A 13,389-nucleotide genomic window follows, 5' to 3' on the forward strand; every position below is an offset into this window, starting at 1 on the left:
GCTGAATAACTCTGCATTTTCTCCCTTTAGCCATACTCAACCTCAGCTAGCACAATGCTATCTCTGCGAAACAATCACACTTCCTCTAATCTTTGTATAATGAAGGTCACGGGGAAAAGATTGCAATGAAACAAGAACACAGTGTTTGCTCTTTGTCCTACTCGGCTTTAATGAAACATGAGACCTCCTCCAGCAATTGGCGGCACAGAGACTTAAATAGCCAATTTAGAATTAAGGCACGACCTGCGACTGCAATTGATCTGCAGCAGGCTGGGTTCTACGGGCCGTGTAATAGATTACCACCTGGGTACTGCGGGCATGGTGTAAAAGCAGGGGGATTACCTGGCTCCGAAGTTGGTTCTGGATCCCGTGGGGGAGTCCAGAGCTTCCCCTGGCTTGGGTGTGCGCTCCCTGTTCATCTGCAGCAGGATGGAGTTCAGCTCGCTGATCACATTGGCCTTGGGGTCGGGCGTGGGTGGGCTCTTGAGCTCTGGTGGATCGCCCCAAAGCTTTGAGGTCCTTTGCGTTGGGGTTTTAGGAGGGTCCGACTGGGCGCCCCCTGGAGGTGGGGGCGGGGCGGGAGGAGGCAGCCCCATTGTTTCAAGGCTCTCTTCAATAAGGGCGTCCTTGTAAAGTGCATTGCTTTTGTTGATGATGGGCTTCATTTTTGGCTTGGGTGGGACGGGGGGCCTGTCCACCAGAAATGCTTGCCCATCTGCATAGACAGTACAGGTGTCCAGGTTCTCCCCACCCTCTGAGGACAGGGTGGAGATGCTGGACACAGTTGAGATAGTGCTGGTTGTCTCTAGGTGGGGGTCACCACTGCTCCGGCTGTCCACCTCCTCGATGCCGGAGTCCGTGATTGGCTCCAGGCTGTCAGGGGGTGGCAGGTAGCCGGGTGGCACGCAGTTCGAGAGTGCTGCTGGCTTTTTTGTGTCTGCGCTGGTCGCCGCCACCACCGCTGGGTGGGGGTTGTTGGGGGCCAACAAAGGTCCAGCTGCCCCGTTCTTCCTCTGCTTCAGCAGCTCGGCGATGGCCCCCGCCTGGTCCTCGGGGATGTCGATGCTGTTGGCGAACTCCAGCGGGGGCGGCAGGGGCTCCGAGAACACAAACTCCTCGTCAATGTCCACGGAGGCCAGTGGGGGTGGGGGTATGCGGAAGGGGAGCTTGACGGGCTCGTCCACCGAGCTGACGGTGATAATGGTCTTCCCGCGGGGGCCGGCGGGCTGGGGGTTGGGGGCTGCCGGGTTGGCGGCTGGCGGCTTGGCGGCATCACCTGTGCCCAGCTGGTTGGAGTCCCGCAGCTCGGCTGGGGCACTGTCAGGGCCCACGGGCTCCTCTCGCTCCCCCTCTGCCACCTTGTTCTCCTCTGTCTTGGCCCCTTCCACGGTGTGCACCATGAGGAGGCCAGCAGACTTCTGCTGGGAAGTGTCCATGATGTCGATCAGCATGTTCTTTTTCTCCTCCGCCTTCACGTCGTCTTTGGCCGAGTCTGTCTCGTACTTGGACTCCGTCATCTGCCTCCTCAGCCCGCCCCGCGGTGGCCGGCCCATGGTGGCCGCCACGGGGAAGCTGGCCTCCATGTTGGGCCGCAGCTTGGTGTCGATGAACAGGGGTTTGTTAAGGTCGGGCTTGATGGGCTCGTTTTTGGGCGTGGCCGGCTGGGCCTGCTCCTTCATGGCACGGTCCCGGGCGGCGAGCGCCAGCGCCAGGGGGGAGTTGGGGTCCAGTGCCTTCCCTGTGACCGGGTGCACATAGTTCCCCCCATTAGAGTTGTATGTCTTGGTCACCGGCAGGCTGACCGGGCTGTCCAGGTTGGGGCTGTTCCCCGTGCGCGTGCTGAGGGGCTCCCTCACCAGTGTGGGCTCTGGAGTGTTGAAGTCAGTCACATTCCCGCCCCCCCGGGGCGCAGCCGTCAGGGAGGCGGGCGGAGCCATCATCTTGCGCAGCCGCTCATCATTGCTAAACATGCCCTCGTCGATGGACTTGGAGTGCCGCAGGCGAGGAGCAGGGGTGGGCCCCACGTCCTCGTCCCCCATGTCGGTGGAGAGGAACGCCGGCGAGTTGCGGCGCGCCTCCAGCCTCTTCTCCCGGTCCCGCACGGCCCCGGCAATGGCGGCGGCGAATGGGTTGTTGACAGTCAGGCTGTCCTCGGGCCGCAGCTGGCCTGGCTGGTCTGGCGTGGACGTCTCAATCTCCATGCTGCTGCCTTGGCTGCTCTTGCCACTGCTGCTGGTGGACGGCTCCTTCACAATGATGGTGGGGATAGGGATTGAGCAGGTCTTCTCCGGGCTGTCCTCCACGTTTGGCTGCTTGACCAGCGTGCCCTTCCTCCTGGCCGGCTTTGCGGGCACATACAGCGCTTTGCTGCCCTGCTTCCCCACCTCTGAGTACGGGTTCTCTGGCACCTGGGCCCTGCGGTTGCGGTAGTTCTGCTGCGCTGAGGTGCCCTGGCTGTAGTCCTCAGCGTTGTACTGCTCAGAGTCCTGTCGGTAGTACATGCCCTTGTCCCTGCGCATGGTGCCCATGTTGGCGTCCGCCCGGTTGGGGCCAGGGCCTTTGGCTGCAGAGTTCTGATTGAAGCCCGGTCTCATGGTGCCGTAGCCCCGCCCTGTGGGTGACTTGGGGGTGTTGTACGGGGGTGATGGAGGGGAAATTGCTGGGGGAGGTGGAATATCCTCTGATGAATCTGGCATTGAAAGGCTCCTAGTAAATTTTAGCAATGGAGGGGTAAGGAACTGCTTCTCTTCTTCTGTTATACCTGTGGGAGAAAAGACCAGTTACCCATCTCCTTAAAACAAGCAAAGCATTACAGCTTGCATTGTTGCCACTTATCTGTAGGTGCTAGTTAACGAGATACACTTGTTTCATCTTCCAGCTTTACACTTGCAAATGAAGACTGAATTTTATTCATGATCAGCATGAAGACAACTATCAATTTACCAGGACTAGTTATGCATAATTAGTTTTAATCATCCTGCTTCAGTATTCAGGCTGTTAGAAAAACACATAAATATGTTACTCTGGAAACACTATTCCAGATTCACCACATTAATTATTGAAGGTAATACAGAACGATTTTGATGACATCCACAAAAATGCAGTCCTCTGCTCAACACTCAGAAAGGCATAGTAATATTGAACAAAAGCAGAGAGGATGACAAGCAGCATGGTGACCAATTTTGTAACTTCTCACCATGAGGACCACGACAGATGCTTATGGGACATTGACATTTCAACCAATCACCCTGAAACTCTCTTTTCATAATACCTTGCAGCATGAGACAGAATATATGCATCATTCAAAGAAACAACTTCAACAAGAAAGCACCAAGTTATAACTTACATATGGTTAACTTATATATGCTTTAGCTCTTTTTATATGTAATCTAATCAACAGCTCGTGAATTGAGTAAACAAAAAATCTACAGAATGATACATTTCCTATAATATGTATTTGAAATAATCAGGGCAGAAATAAATGAGACATACAGCACATTAGACATGTGCTGTATTTCAAGACATGCATTACCAAACTCATGGGCCCATCAATAAAGATCACTTCTGTTACACGTTTATAGTAGTAATGGAAAATAAAAGATATGAAACCATTTCATGGAGGGATGCCTAAATGGAGGAGGTACAGAGATTACACATTGGTAACATTACCTATTGACTTCTGTCGCCTCATGGTGCCCTTTGGCACACCCAGGTAGGCTCCTCTGGGGCTACCTGGCACTGTAGGGGGCACCACAGCCACACCCTGCCGATCATACATGGACTACAGACAGAGGAACAGTACGTGAGACCAACAGCCACAACAGCAAAAGTATAGAGAATACTGTCATCTTCCATTAAAAACACACCATCCCTCCTGTGGTAAACCTACTGCATTTGGGAGCGATACCTGTATTTCCACTCACTACTGTTTTACAGAATCGTCATGAAAATGAAATCAACAGTAATGGAAACAGATAAAAGCATTCCCTGATGTAAAACTCTAGCAGGCAGAACTTTTAGAGATTGAAGCAAGAGCATTCAAAGGAGATAAATAATTGAGTGACACCATCGGAATCGATACGAAACTGAGGAAGGCTTGGGCCTTGGGAGAAAGCACACCATTCACCATGTCTGTGACAAGCGAGCGTAGTACAAGCCCTGCTATGACCTCACTCTACAGCAGGCACGGGATTCTCTGTGCAGCCAACATTCTCAGAGTGGGCCTCCATGCAGACCCTCACAGCCGCTTTGCTCATGCTGGTCAAAAACGACTCACAGGAAAGGGGCCTACTCACGTTCATGTCCGTGCCCGTGGGCGTGGCGAAACACCTACTGGACGGGCGAGGCTTGATGGTGGCGACCCTCGCATCTGCGGGTGTGTTGTCTCGGGCTTGCCTCTGGGGGGGCACGACCTCGTCCACTTTATCTGCCAACACAGCCATGCAGCTCGGTTAGAAGGGGTTGGCCGCCTGCGTCCAAACCATCTCAAAGAGCCAGTAAAGCCGAGAGCTGCAGAGCCCCTCCAAAATGCAGATGAGACCAAACCAAAAAACCAAACCCAAAACAGAGGGAAAGGAAAAGGAAAACCGGCGCTGGTCAACGTCAAAGCCGTGCAAGCCTAGTTATGTGTTCGTTAGACTGCTCATGGGTTGTGTTCTTAGCCGCGGGCGCGCCACATGCCAGCGTTTGTTTGGGAAAGCCACCATGCATTGGGTGATTACTTAGTGTGACTTGAAAAACAATCCTCTTCTTCAGACCCTCAATATTTGAAGGCTGAGCATCTACACAGGAATGGAAGAAAAGGAGATTCAGTGTCGAGTGTGTCGTGAGGTGCTCGATGATCCTCAGTTCAAAACTGATCCTCAGATCAAACAAGCCCCCATCCCACTGGCCTTGTAATGTTCACGGCAGTGACACTTTACTGATACACTCCTATAGCAGCTCATGATAGATGGAAATTGGGAATGGATTCTTTGAACAGGACTGAACTAGTATGGAATTTCTAGTGGAGAACTTCATATATGTGATGTTCACTTCAATGAAATCACTACAGAAATATATCTGTACAGAACACACAATGTACAACACTGAGTTCAGGGAGACAAAGCTTCTGTAGAAAGGTAGTGCAGGCTGTAAGGCTGTGTTGACATTTTTGTACCATATTGCAACTCAGAACACAATAAGGACAGGCGCTCTGGAGGCTTTCCAAATGGAGGCCATTTACTCTCAGAATATCTCAGCACTGCCTCACAAGTGAAGGCTATCTGTGATGCTCATTTATATTACATGCTTACCATTTTTGCCATCTCTCTCATCAGGACACACACATTTCATCAACACATTTACTGTGCTGAGCTTTGCTGTGCTATGCTTAGAAAGCTAACTCTAACCCTAGCCTTCCAAATACACTAGGTCCTGAGGTAGCCACTCTGCAGTTAGTTATCCTCAGCCTGCCCCAATCCAACCTACTGTGTCTACATTTACCAGAATCATAGATCTGCAATCCAATATTAATGTTGGGGGCTCCCTGGGTGAGCGGTAAAATGCCCTCGTTTCACTGACGGCCCAAACATGCCACCGCGCTCCTTCCCTGTGAAAAAGACGTGATTTGGCGAGCAGTGGAGGAATCTCTGAAAATGTGGCCTCGGCTCTGCTTTCCAGGTGGAATGTTTCTATATTAGACAAATGCAGAACCATTACCATGGCAACATCTTGCATCTCAGTGAGTCGAAGGCTTTCGCAAGCAGGCCCAGATATTGTGCTGGCCTCAAAGAAAGCACTATTCCTATTTGCCTGAAATCATCTGAAAATGTGTATCTCATAAGTATTTCCTGTGAAACTTTTTAAGCAAAGGACAATTTCAAAGACAGCAATCGGAATCACATGTAAAATTCTTTTCTCTCTTTTCTTTTATCTCAGACATAATGGTACAGTATATACACCGAGCATCAAAAGAACCACTGGCATGTTGGAGGTTAGACTAAGACAGAACACTGTGAACAGGTGAAGTTTTATTTGGGTTCTACAGAACGAATGGGATACTCTCCCACAACACAGCAGCTACAACTGAGGCAAGGTAATGGCTCACAGTTGCACAACGTATTGTACATCACTGCAAATGATGGGCATTAAAGGCTACAAGCCTCTGTCTTCACGCTTTGCCTCCTGCAGACCTTGTTAATGACAAACCTTAACATAGGTGTATCTAAAATGACAAATCTAATTATAATGACCAATGTCATGTCCTTTCAAAAATAGAAGTGTATATGCTGTAAAAGAGATGGTATAATTTTCCACAAAGTAATATTGTGAATTTCATGGAGGCCTATTTTGGCCATATTAGGTTTTTTGGTATGTATGTTGAGCTGTATGAAATAAATAAAATTTGAGAATAAAATAAAGTTTTGAGAATGAAGCTGAAGTGCTTCAAAAAGGTTAAAAGGGTGGAAGTTTGAGGACTCCCTTATTCCCAGTGTTTAGATGCAGCATCTGTAGTCATCTCCACACACATATAAACTGCAGCGACCATGCATCCCCCTTGGAAGAGTGAAAAAGGTGAGTTTACATTAACATATTTGGCCTGTTCAGTAAGAGACAGATCACTAACGAGTTCACATTTCTTATTCTCTCACCTGTTGCTTATTGCTATTGCTAGCAAGCTACTTTGCAGAGATAAATGAAGGGCAAACATTCTTTCCTCTAACTTTTATCTTTGCCTTGATTGACATTATTGAAGTTAACCTCAGGCCAAGTAAACTCACCTTTTCGCTCTCCCAAGGGGGACAGCTTGTTGCTGCCCTTGGTATTGCCATGGAGATGCAGGTGCTGCATCTGAGCACTGGGAACAGGGGAATCCTCCACCTTTTGGCCTTTCCACTTTATTCTTGACATATTATTTTTACATAATATTTTTCTCAATATATGTATCTTTTTTCTTGAAATATTTCAACACTAGTCTCATAATATTTCAACTTTGATCTCAAAACATTAATTTTTCCTTTTTCTCAAAATATTTAGACTTTATTCTCATAATATTCCCTAACACTATGGTCCTATTGTACTTCCAGAGAACTGCAAAGTGCAAAACAAGAAAGCATGTTTCTTTTTATGCTCAGTGCACTTCTAAAGCGACAGTAGGTTTTTATACAGCATGGCAACAGCATTCCATTCTTAAACATTCTTAAACACACAGATGAAGTGTTACTGGGGGGGTAACAATTTGAATGCTTAAATGCTGAGTAACAACAGTAAACCTTTAAAGAAAATGACCAGAAAAAACCCATTCACCCTCTAGGCTGTTATTAGACAAAAACGTTTGATTTACCGTAAAAACATCAGTTAGCATAAGTAAACGGGCATACGTCTGAAAAGGCTGGTTAAATGTCATGCATATCATTACCAATGTCTCTGGAGGGGAAACATTTATTTTTCTTAGTTGCTTGAAGCTTCAACACATGCAATCTATTCTAAAACTGCTTTAGATCTAATATAGAATTCTCTGCATCAGATGAATACCCAAGCTCAGGTGATTGATCCTGATGCAGCTGGAATAAAAACTGACTACATTAAAAACATTCTTTTGGATGTATTATGAGAAATCAGTTATGAGTCAAAAACATTTAAATCTGCCCTTAAGTGTGGTACATTAATGTCAGTTTTACAAAATATTAATAGTAGTCTTTATAAAAACATGGAGATATAAAACATGCCTATTGAACTTACCACCCTTCTTTTTCCTTAAGGTAGCTTGGGAATACAAAAGAAAGTTCTGTGATTTTGAGTTCAGAAAACACCAAAATCAAGGCAATGTGTAGCAGGTTCATTTGCTTGAGTTGTTATTAAGACTGTTGATAAATATGAAATGATGGCAAATACAAGTTCTAGACTATCAAACTGTGTTCCTCAAAAAACTGTGTAGACATACACTTCAGATGGGAACATGATCACAACGTGAGAAGGTATGCACTGAAAGCTATCTCAGTGGACTGCTGAAGTACACACAGATAGCTAAAACACAATGACAAGACTAATGCCCTGATGACCATAAAAATGTCTTTTTTTTGCCTGAGCGCTGTTAGAACAAAATCCATAGATGTAAAAAAGCATGCCAGTTCATCTTTGTTTATCTAAAAACAGACACAGTGCGAATACAGTGATGAGCTTCGGAAATTGCCATTCCCATTGTAAAGCCTTGACACTAGGTCAACCTCAACAATGTTTTGAGAACAGTAGGAAGAAGTGTAAAAATGCCTCCAATCGCTGCTCAGTCTATCTCTGTGTGATCTGTTTCATCATTCTATTGCACTTGTTCGTCTAGACAGAGATACAGTATGACTTCATAATGTTATGGAAACTGAATTAATGAACAGCATCATTCAAACTGCACTCAAAGCTTGTGTAAAACTAGAACTAGAATTCATCATTATACAATAAATGTTGTCACTCAATGCTTAAATAAAGTTCACTTGCTTATAAGTCTACAGGTAAAGCTAACCTGAGGGAATCTGCAGACATAACAGGTGGACCCAAATGTTGCAGAATCTAAATATGAGGAATGGAACTTAATAGTCTGTCTAATGCAGTATGTGTATAGCCCATGAACTCCTCCTCTTCCTTTTCCTTTCCTTTGACCAGTAATTTGAGCACAAATGCCCCAGAGCTGCCCACTTTCCAGTGGCTGTCCTTTATGCCCTACATTTAACAGCAACACAGAATGAAAAGGTAGGAAGTACAGGGGTCTTCAGAAGTGCTGATCACTCTCATCAAGTCTTGTGATGTTAATATTTAATCAGGCAGCAGTGATGTTCTCATGACTTTACACCAAGCTCTGGATTTAGAAACTGCACACTTGCAACCTCTGCATATTTTTTGAAGTTCATGTTTAATGAAAGGGGAGATGATGGATCAAGCAGGCACATCATGGTGACATCCTTGACTTTCAACAACAAATTAAAAAAGACTGGAAAAAAACAAGAGGTCAGATGTATGCAACACAAACTGGTTTGAACAAATGTATGACATGTAAATCTTCATTTGTTCAGAATATGCAACTAAACAATGCCCGCTGAGCCAGGAAAAAAAGAATGCTATTAAATATATAAAAAAACAAAGCAAACAGACCATTACTATTACTTACCTTTATCCACTGTAGGGGCAGATTAAAACACAAACATTCAAAATCACAATATTATTAAAGAAAGAGATGGAGTTTCAATGTTAAGACAGTTTTGCAGACACAAGCACTCGCATTGTAGTATTATTCTAGCTTTAATCTATGAATATTCGTCTTCCCTGTAGAAAGACAGCAGCAGCAGAAAACAACTGTCAAATTCCATATTAGAACATGAACCCTTCCCAGTTATTGTATGTCAGTGAAACACCTGGATTCTTGCATGCCATTAACAGAAATACAAGAGCTGAAATACCCTAACAGTACCACATATTTTACAGCATGCATCTCTTTTCCTGTCTCTTGTATCTTTGGGAACATTGCCATGCTTACCTAACTCCTCAAGCTCAGAGGTCATAGATTTTGAGCGCATGGACAATGCGGTGGTTGGAGCCCTCTTGGGAGGTGGTGGTGCTTCAACAACAAAGACAGAGGGAGGGGTGGAGAATTTCATTTAGGGTAACAGCTTTATAACTCTGTTTTGAGCTGCAGCTGGGTGGAGGGGGGTTTGTGGTTTTGTCCAGTCTATTGGGCTCAATGCACCACTTTGTGTTATATTAGTGAAACAAGCACAATCAGTAAATCAAGAGCTGTAACCTGAAGCTGCCTGTAATCTGAGCAAGCAGTTTTAACGTTAACCTTCTAAACACCAAGCAGCACTAAGCTGCTGGTTTGGTATCCTGTTGCAGACAGAACTTTTGATGCACCAGTGCCACCACAGCCATTTTTGTAAATCCAGCCACACCCAACCTTAAAGTCACCACATGTTAGCCAGGAAGTGTTTTGCTAGGCAGAGCTGTGAAGTTTTGTTGAGACTTCATCAGAATGGCTATGCCTTTTTTTCAAAATCTTTCTGCTGTTCATAATTTTCGGTCCTTGTGCTTTCAAATGAATTCAGATGTACAAAACTGGGTTGCGGCTGCCTTGCTTTGGACTGTGTGGATGTGACAAGCATGAGAATAAAGTACCCTGTCTCAGACGTGCCAGCGGCAGGGGGGTTCTGTTCAGACAAAGCAGGCCTGTGGAGGCCATCAGATCCCACCCTCAGTCTGCCCACCACCTGGCCTGGGCCCAGGACCCGCGCCGGCGAGACAAGGCCCAGCTGGACCGCCATCGGTCCACAGCGGCACGGTCCTCTGGCAGAGGACGGAGGCTGCTCATGCCAGCAGTAGGGGAAGTACAGACTCCCTCATTAAGGGAAAGCCTTTGCCCGCCCTGTCCCTGTCGGCTGGGATCCTGTCCCAGGGACTTGGGAAAGTGCAGACCGTACACAGCTTTTGTTTGTGCTCTCATGTTGGAAAAGAGCTGTCCATCAGCTGCGGGTCAGCCAAAGGCACTGCCCTGGATTTAGATAACTGTCTGGGGAAGTGGGGGGCTGTTTTTCTTACAGTATTAGAACAGTGGGCTTTAGAGCGCTGCTCTATGAGGGGATTGGTGGTGGGGTTTACCTTTCTTGCGAGCCGTGTCTTCTGGGTCCATGTTTCTGCTCACTGTCACCACTTTGATGACCAGCTGGTTGCCCCCTTGCCGAATCATGTTGACAACCTGCCGGTGGCCCACTTTCACCACATTGTCCTGGTTGACCTGTGATATGAAAGAGAGAGTATGTGTACAGTGATGGCGCCTCCGTCCAGAGGAGTAGAGTAAAAGGAAGTACCCTCTATAGGTGTGTATGAACACAAGGCTGAGAAGGAAACATTTAACTTCAGGGGTTCATTTAACTTCGTTAACTCCTGCTTGGTACAACTCTTGCTTCCGCACATCACATTTATCAACCTTCAAAACTAAATCCATGTCTATTAGCAACTAAATCCATGTCTAAGGCATGCTAACAAGCAAGCAAGGCAATAAAAAGTATCACATGTTCCAAGTATTGAGGCACTGAATAAGTGCAGATCGTGGCCAGTAAACAAAAATCCTGTTCATGTTTTACATTAAGAGACACTACAAAAAGCACACATAAATCTTACATAGGCATGGCATGGCTGCTTTAAGCACTCATAACATATTGTACATGATACATGACACACTTAATCAATGTAGAAATCACTGTCACAGTCAACCTCACCAACAGAATCACATGACACAGGGACTCTCACCACAGCTATGTCATTGTGGTCATTAACATTGTTGCTGAGCTTGAACGTAACATTCATGCTTAATGTAGCTTAACACAGCTGTTATGCAGTGCTCATATAGGTGTTATGTATTTGTATATGTATATATGTATATGTAGTCACACTTAATGTAGAATGGGAATCCCCTTTTCAAAAGGGTTAACACTCAACTTAGCAAATGAGGTCATTTGCGACAGTAGGCATATATATATATATATATATATATATATATATATATATATATATTTGTTCATTTCTTAAAGCAGGCTTACTTGATCTTCCAAGACTTTCTTGCCTTTGTCAAACAACATGTCCCATATAAATTCATGTAATTTGTTTCTAGTTTCTGCATTATTGCGGGGTTTAGGTAATTACAGCTTCTTTGGGGTCATTTATGACCCCAGTCAAAAGCACCCCTTTCCACATAGTGTTGGACTGATACCAAAGTCCAGGTTTCTATAGAGACACACTGATGTATCACAGATGGGGTTAGGGGACCTGTATCACTGATTTTTTTAGCAGACAGACAGCCTGCAGCTCCCCATGACAAACAGACACAGAACTTCCCATGTGCTCCGCTGAATTTCACAATGCCTAAAATTACTGTAACTCTTTTAAAAGCTTGACATTCTATGGATATCTGAAGAAAAAAAAGTTGTCATTATGTGTTTAATTAATTTGCAATAAAAAGTTCTATTCTTCTAATGTATGTGGACTTTTTGACATTTAATGTACACAAAAGATGTTGGTCACTTCAGGGTTAAAGCTATTTAAATCATTATTCACATTCTTACATCAAGTAAATGCAGTACGTCTCACAGCAACCTGCCAGCACAGTAAATCAGGACACAAAACACACACCATTTCGTATAATAAATCGCAAATTATCTGGTTGGTCGGAATATTAAATTGTCATGCTTACTCTACTACTCATAGAAATTTGTCAAGCCAGGCCATTCTCAGGGAATATGATATGCTGCAAGCAAAGTATTCAGTAAACTACCACTGTGGTACAGGCAGAGGTGCAGTGGTAAAGAACACGACAGGAGGACTCTTATCAGGGTCTGCCTCTGTGTCAGGCTGAGTAACTCAGGCACAGTGATAAAGCGAACCAGGTTCCTCAGAGACCAGGCCAGGCTGCAGTAAAACACAGAGATGGAAGCTATCTGATAATGCTGAGACTCCATCAGCCAGCCTCTGCCTGTGGAACAGACTGCAGTACTGATTGTTCACACAAACAGCCGATACATTTGCTGTAAAGGGACTGAACTTGATGGATTGAGTGACATCAAACCTCTGACCTGCTGTTCTTTGTCACTGAGTTTGTGATCCCCAGACTGAAACCACTGGACTTGTGCTGGGTTTGAGCAGAGATTTGTGGCTGAAGAACAGGTGATCCCACCTTTACAATACAATGTGTTACCGGAAACCCCATCAGCCAGACAGCTGGGAGCTTTATCCTATTTTCCCAAAGACACAGTTTTGTACATTGCTTTTACATTCCTGAAAATGACATTTTTCACAAAAAAGTCTAGATAAATATGAGATTACGTAAAAAAAGAGTCTTTTAACAGTTTTATAGTTACATTTGCATACACATGAAATACTGCATAAATATTCAGTAGGGTGATGGTTCAGCAATGAATCAATGAAAATATCAGTTAATGGGGGCACCTTTTTACTTAAGTTTTACTCATGGTGATGATTGTAAATTGGATTGTCCTGATAGAGGGCTGTTTGTATCCCACTTCACATAGCTTATCTTGTCCTTTCTGTACCTCTGGCTATTTTGTGCTGAGCCCATCGGCAGCTTTAATTTAGCTTTCACAGACTTTTAGAGGCACTTACTCTGTCAGCCCGGTAATGGTGTAGAACAGAAATATGGCCTATAACTTGCTTTCATTGTAGCGTGGGGAGATGAATTTGTAATTGCACTCCTTCTTATTATCCTCTGAGGAGCCCCAACTCCAGAGAGAGACATTAATCAAAGAAATCAATTTTATTGTTTACAAACATTACAAAGCACTTTGTGGTTCCCCTCTGGCCTCTGTGATAGACTTGTCCACACCGTTGACTGAATAAGTCCTACCCTGTGTGCCATTA

The 13,389-nt window shown here is 45.2% G+C and overlaps 1 protein-coding gene across 12 annotated transcripts in view; it reads right to left on the reverse strand.

Moving 5' to 3' along the window:
• The window catches only part of LOC118787665 (SH3 and multiple ankyrin repeat domains protein 2-like), a 165,907-nt gene that overhangs the window by 14,091 nt on the left and 138,427 nt on the right, over positions 1-13,389 (reverse strand). For 5 of the 12 annotated variants that reach the window (XM_036543220.1, XM_036543218.1, XM_036543219.1 and 2 more), the window contains 8 exons: positions 10,618-10,753; positions 9,503-9,583; positions 9,137-9,145; positions 7,723-7,746; positions 4,722-4,781; positions 4,296-4,426; positions 3,670-3,781; positions 343-2,761 (listed from right to left, as the gene is read on the reverse strand). In XM_036543220.1, the coding sequence (XP_036399113.1) occupies positions 343-2,761; positions 3,670-3,781; positions 4,296-4,426; positions 4,722-4,781; positions 7,723-7,746; positions 9,137-9,145; positions 9,503-9,583; positions 10,618-10,753 (2,972 nt within the window). The remainder of the gene's footprint in view (positions 1-342; positions 2,762-3,669; positions 3,782-4,295; positions 4,427-4,721; positions 4,782-7,722; positions 7,747-9,136; positions 9,146-9,502; positions 9,584-10,617; positions 10,754-13,389) is intronic. The other 7 variants (XM_036543223.1, XM_036543221.1, XM_036543224.1 and 4 more) reach the window with 4 other exon arrangements.

Source organism: Megalops cyprinoides, chromosome 13, assembly GCF_013368585.1.
Source record: "Megalops cyprinoides isolate fMegCyp1 chromosome 13, fMegCyp1.pri, whole genome shotgun sequence".
In the NCBI taxonomy this organism is placed as follows: domain Eukaryota; kingdom Metazoa; phylum Chordata; class Actinopteri; order Elopiformes; family Megalopidae; genus Megalops; species Megalops cyprinoides.